This window comes from Bos mutus, chromosome 3, assembly GCF_027580195.1.
Source record: "Bos mutus isolate GX-2022 chromosome 3, NWIPB_WYAK_1.1, whole genome shotgun sequence".
Lineage (NCBI taxonomy): Eukaryota > Metazoa > Chordata > Mammalia > Artiodactyla > Bovidae > Bos > Bos mutus.
In genome coordinates, this window is record NC_091619.1 from 1,633,120 (window position 1) to 1,639,062 (window position 5,943).

Below are 5,943 nucleotides of genomic sequence, written 5' to 3' on the forward strand. Positions count from 1 at the left end.
AATCAGCTTTCTTTTGCTACTTTTTGAGAAGGCAGTTTAATTATCTTATGTCCTTTTCCATCTTTTCATTTTTTCCCAAGGTTTCTTTGAACACAAAATATCCCCCTCTCCAAATTAAAAAAAAAAAAACAAAACCCAGCAATACCACTTGTTTGCTTGCATACCCCAAGGACTGTGGCAGCAGCCTCCCTATGGTTCTTTTGTAAAATATATAATGTAATGTAATGATCTGAAGGGCCTTTATTTTCTTTCCTGTCCAAGTCTGCACTTCCAAATTCAAAATACATTCCCTAACTCATTTCAGCTGTCATCTCTCTGCCATGCAGCTATCTCAGATCCCAGACTCTGTAAGTAGCAAAACTTTCCCCCCTACAGAATTCCCATATTTGTTTCATGGTGCTTCATGTTCTACTTTGTGTAAATATCTTATCTCCAATAGACTACTTGTAACCAAGGAACTTGTCATTTCTTCTTTTATTTACCCACAGTTCTTAGGATAGTACCTGACATGTTACAGAAACTCCATCAATATTTGTCAAATGAATAAATCAATAGCTATATTTAAAGCATTTTTCCTATTTACCAATATCAATATTTTATACAATATCCCAGACTGGGTTAAGTACAGCCAATATTTTCCAAAGTAAATTTCTTTTCCAACTTCAGTTGCCACACACGTTCTGAGGATGAGTTTGAAAAATTATGTGATATGTTGAAGCAGTTGACAGGGAGGGCCATGGAATAGCCACTGAATAATGTGGGTTTTCTTTCCTTTCAGAAGCTCTGTCTTTCTTTGGATAGCTAGTCACTGTGCTTTCTGAGGATGATCTTGTAAAAGAGAAAATACTTAAAGAAAGGAAGTTGAAAAGATAGAGATTATATCCCAGGAGGAATAATATGGGAGTATTTGTTCTGGTCAAAAGCGCAATGTGTACTTCTTGTTTATAAAGTTTACAGATAAGGCTTCCATGGTGATCAATGCAGGAGATGTGGGTTCGATACCTAGGTTGGGAAGTTCCCCTGGAGAAGGAAATGGCAACCCATGTCAGTATGCTTGCATGGGAAATCCCATGGATGGAGGAACCTGGTAAACTACAGTCCGTGTGGTTGCAAAATGGACAAGATCTAACGACTAAAACCAACAAAAACAAACAACAGATGAGGTAATTCAAAAGTTCCATTTCAAAATTTTACTAGACCTTTGTTTAAGCAAAAGAACAAAAAACTTAGATATTTTGCTGTTTATAGAGTACTTTGAGATCAATTATTGTTGTTTAGTTGCTAAGTAGCTTCTGGCTCTCTTGTGACCCCATGGACTATAGCCTGCTAGTCTCCTGCTAGACTCCTCTGTCCATGGGATTTCCCAGGCAAATTTACTGGAGTGGGTTGACAAATAATAAAGCACTATTAAAATTAAAAGTTTACTTAGTGAGACAATGGAGAAAACTTCCCAATAATCAGAAAGAAAATGAGAAAGCAGCATTTTTTCTTCCAGTTTTAATGAAACATGATTGACATACAACACTATATAAGCATAAGGTATATGGCATAATAATCTGATTTACATATATCTTGAAATGATTATCACAAGTTTAATGAACTCCCATCATCTCAAATAGGTAAAATCTTAAAGAACTAGAGAAAAATATTAATAATTATATTTTTTTCTTGTGATTAGAACTCTTAGGGTTTAATTTCTTATGTGTGCATGCTCAGTTGCTTAGTTGTGTTTGACTCTTTGTGATCCCATGGGCAGTAGCCCACCAGGCTCTGCAGTCAATGGAATTTTCCAGGCAAGAATACTGGAGTGGATTGCTAATTCCTGTTCCAGGGATCTTCCCTGACCCAGAGATCGAATGTGCATCTCCTGCATCTACTGCATTGGCAGGTGTATTCTTTACCATTGCACCACTTGGAAAGCCCATTTACTCTCTTAATAACCATCATATGTAACATGCAGCAGAATTAATTATAGTTTGGGGGATGACAGCAATTTTTAATGAAGCATTTGTCTCTGCATTTAGAGAACAATTTTAGAGAGATTTTTCATCATGAAATGTTGAAGCAGAAGGTTAACATTGTATGCTAGATTAATAGCAAAGGAACAAGTTTAGAAAATCCCTGAAATCAAATGTCATCTACCTGGGAGTTTTCCAAAATAACTTAGAGAATGACCAAGAGAAACTGGTGTTATTGTTATTGGCCACTTTGTTTCTTCAACAAGTTTTCGAGGACTAGTATATACTAGACAGTATGTCATGTGTGGGTATGCAATTTCTTTCTCTGGTAAGTTATAATTTGTGGAATCAGAGATAAGCTTAAAATACTAATGGCAAAGCCAATACAGTTTTTATGATTGCTAAAGGTTCCCAGATAAAATAATACAGAAAAACCAAGAAGTTGTAGGAAGGATCAATGAGTACATGCCACTTTGAGAATTTAAAGAAGATTGCACAATTAAAAGAAGAAGAATAAAATGACAATAAATACACACTTCCCTGGTGGCTCAGGTGATAAAGAGTCTTCCTGCAGTGCATGAGATCCGAGTTCAATCCCTGGGTCAGGAAGATACCCTGGAGAAGGAAATGGCAACCCACTCCAGTACTCTTGCCTGGAAAATTCCATGGATGGAGGAGCCTGGTAGCTACAGTCCATGGGGTAGGAAACAGTCAGACATGACTGACCAATTTTACTTCAAATTTGCACTATTTCCAGATGTAGGGGATAGTATGTAAAAGGAAATGATTGTTCAAATTTTCTCTATGCTAAAGTTCATTTGAAGGAATATGTATATTGACAGTTATGAGAGGAAAGGTATGTTTGGAAACAGTATGAAAGACAGAATATAATTACTTTAACTTTATAAATAATTGAAGGTCATTTAGTTTTGTTAATAGGATAGAATTTGCCCTATAAAAAGACAACTCTACTGCTCTTAAGAAGGTGACAGAATGGGAAGAGACAGACTCCTCGGAGTCCATTCAAAATGCTCTTGTAATAATGCAGGTTAAGAGTTAATTTCTGGAAAAATGGGGGGAAAATGTATCATAGATGTGTTTTACACACACACACACACACACACACACACAATAAAAAACTGATCCGATGTGGAGGATGAGAATTTTCATGTGTTTAAATATGCTCCAGAAGTATACAGCTTGGATGACTAAGCAGCTTTGGAAACTTCTTACTGAGATACAGAACTCAGGTAAAGGAACAGATTTGGATGATAGGTTGGAGAGGATAAGAATGTTTCAAATAAGAATATGTAATCTAGTACCAGCAATAAGAACTGTGTCAGAGTCATCAGGGAAAGTATCTGAGCCTTCTTGCTCAAGAATTCAGAGATGGAGCCTGGGAACAACAGTCTGTTGGGTTTCCAAGTCAGGTATATCAAGAATAAGATATATAACCAAGTGGGAAGACAGTGAATGCTGGAAAAAAAAAAAAAAAAACTAATGCTAGAGTCTGTAGAGGAACCATACACTAATTCTAAAACAGTAGCTGTAGTTGTAAGCCAAATTAATTTCAACAAATGACTGCATCAAAATGGGGTATGTTGTTAGTATTGAAAGAGAATTCCGTGTTTTAAGGACAAGCAAGAAAAAAACAAATCAATGATTACTGACTGACCTAGATGAAGAAACTATTAAAATCATGTGGGCTGTAGATCTTCATACATTGGTGGTATTCCTTGTGGAATATATGTATCAGTAATATGGATAAAATTATGACTACTTAAAATCACAATTAATGTAGATAAAAGTTTTTTTGAGGATTAGATTATCAACAAACTAAGCAGAGATTATATAAATCTACAAGCAGGGACTATATTTCTTAGGCGGCAGGAGAATAGACTTTGAGAAAATATCTGTCCATTTCATTTGAACACTTGTCCCCAAATTCTCTGCTAAAATCATTTGCAGAAAATTAGCAATGTGGGCACATATTAATTTAGGATACATTTCACTTAGTTTATTGTAAAATGCTTTATTATTTTATCTTGGTTTCCTTTTTTCTCTCCCACACCTATTATTTCTCTTTCATACTAGACTGGTGACTTTATGAAGGTTATATCTCCCTGATTTCTTAGTTTCAAAGGACTCTGGACTTGATCATATTGACTTTATTCAATGAGATCAACTCTCCATGGCCAATTCCTCCTGTGTTACTGAGTTCTTCCTTCTGGGTTTCTCCAGTCTTGGGGAATTGCAGCTTATCCTCTTTGTGGTCTTTCTCTGCCTCTATTTGATCATCTTGAGTGGAAATATCACCATCATCTCAGTAATCTACTTGGATCACAGCCTCCACACACCCATGTACTTCTTTCTATGTGTCCTTTCTACCTCTGAAACTTTCTACACGATTGTCATTCTGCCCAAGATGCTTATCAATCTGTTCTCTGTGTTCAGGACAATGTCCTTTGTGAGTTGTGCTTCACAGATGTACTTCTTTCTTGGTTTTGCTGTCACCAATTGCCTGCTTCTGGGAGTGATGGGCTATGATCGCTATGCTGCCATCTGTCAGCCTTTGCACTACCCCATTCTCATGAGCTGGAGAGTTTGTGGGCAACTGGCAGTGACTTGTATTGTCAGTGGTTTCCTAATATCTTTATTGGGAACAACTTTGGTCTTTAGCCTCCCTTTCTGTGGCTCCAACAAGGTCAACCATTATTTTTGTGACATTTCACCAGTCATCCGCCTCGCTTATGCTGAAACCTACATTAATGAACTGGTCATCTTCATTGGTGGGGTCTTGGTCCTTCTTGTGCCCTTGATCTTCATCTTCATCTCTTATGGATTTATTGCCTCTGCTATCCTGGAGATCTCATCAGCTGAAGGCAAACGAAAAGCATTCTCCACCTGTGCCTCCCATCTCATTGTGGTCGTTGTCCACTATGGCTGTGCTTCCTTTGTCTACCTGCGACCCTCAGCCAAATATACATCAGGAAAAGACAGGCTGGTGACAGTGACCTACACCATCATCACCCCACTGTTGAACCCTGTGGTATACAGCCTCAGGAACAAAGATGTACAGCTGGCTATTAGGAAAATGATTGAGAAGACTAGGTTAAGATTTTTTAATTATGTTAAGACTTTATAATTACTTTCTTTTTCAATAGCACACACACATTTGGGTCAAATGTATCACTAATGTTTAAATCATGAACGTTTCTAATCTATAACTCTGTGGGCTTGGATAAGTTTTTTGACATTGTGAGGCTGTAGTGTTCTTATGTAAAACAGACTTAGTAGTATGTTCATCCGGAGAAGGCAATGGCACCCCACTCCAGTACTCTTGCCTGGAAAATCCCTAGGAGGAGCCTAGAGGGCACAGTCCATGGGATCGCTGAGGGTCGGACACGACTGAGCGACTTCACTTTCACTTTTCACTTTCATGCATTGGAGAAGGACCTGGCAACCCACTCCAGTATTCTTGCCTGGAAAATCCCAGGGATGGGGGAGCCTGATGGGCTGCCGTCTATGGGGTCACACAGAGTCGGACACGACTGAAGTGACTCAGCAGCAGCAGCAGCAGTATGTTCATCTCAAGACTTTTTGCCAAATTAAGGGCAAAAGTTTTTGCATCAAGGAAACTGTCACTAAAAGACAACTCTCCTACTCCTACTCTTCCTCCAGAGAGTTCTCAAAAGGATCTTAACAGCCGTTATCTCTTACCCTATGTTTGGCTTGCTAGTCACAAATCTCTGATTGTCCCCTTTGTTTAAGATTATGCCCAGCTGAAAATGAGTTGCTGTGGCCTGAATATAGTGTGGATATAGGAGGAACACATGATGGAGGGAAAAGTTACTGTAACTAGTAATTAGAAAACTATTTAGGTCATGACTTTAAGAAAACTATGGTTGTTCTCCAAATCTAAACTTTGTATATAGAATATAGGGATAATATAATTTTCCTTTTATACTTTGCACAGTTTCTGTTT

The 5,943-nt window shown here is 37.8% G+C and overlaps 1 protein-coding gene across 1 annotated transcript; it reads left to right on the top strand.

The window, feature by feature from the left end:
• Positions 1-4,149: 4,149 nt before the first annotated feature.
• On the top strand, positions 4,150-5,103 carry LOC102269658 (olfactory receptor 10R2). The gene has a single exon (XM_005901108.2). The coding sequence runs from the start codon at positions 4,150-4,152 to the stop codon at positions 5,101-5,103; it is 954 nt and encodes a 317-aa protein (XP_005901170.1).
• Positions 5,104-5,943: the final 840 nt, after the last annotated feature.

Coding starts and splice junctions, on each gene's coding strand:
- LOC102269658 (XM_005901108.2), top strand. CDS start 4,150: ATGGCCAATTCCTCCTGTGTTACTGAGTTCTTCCTTCTGGGTTTCTCC.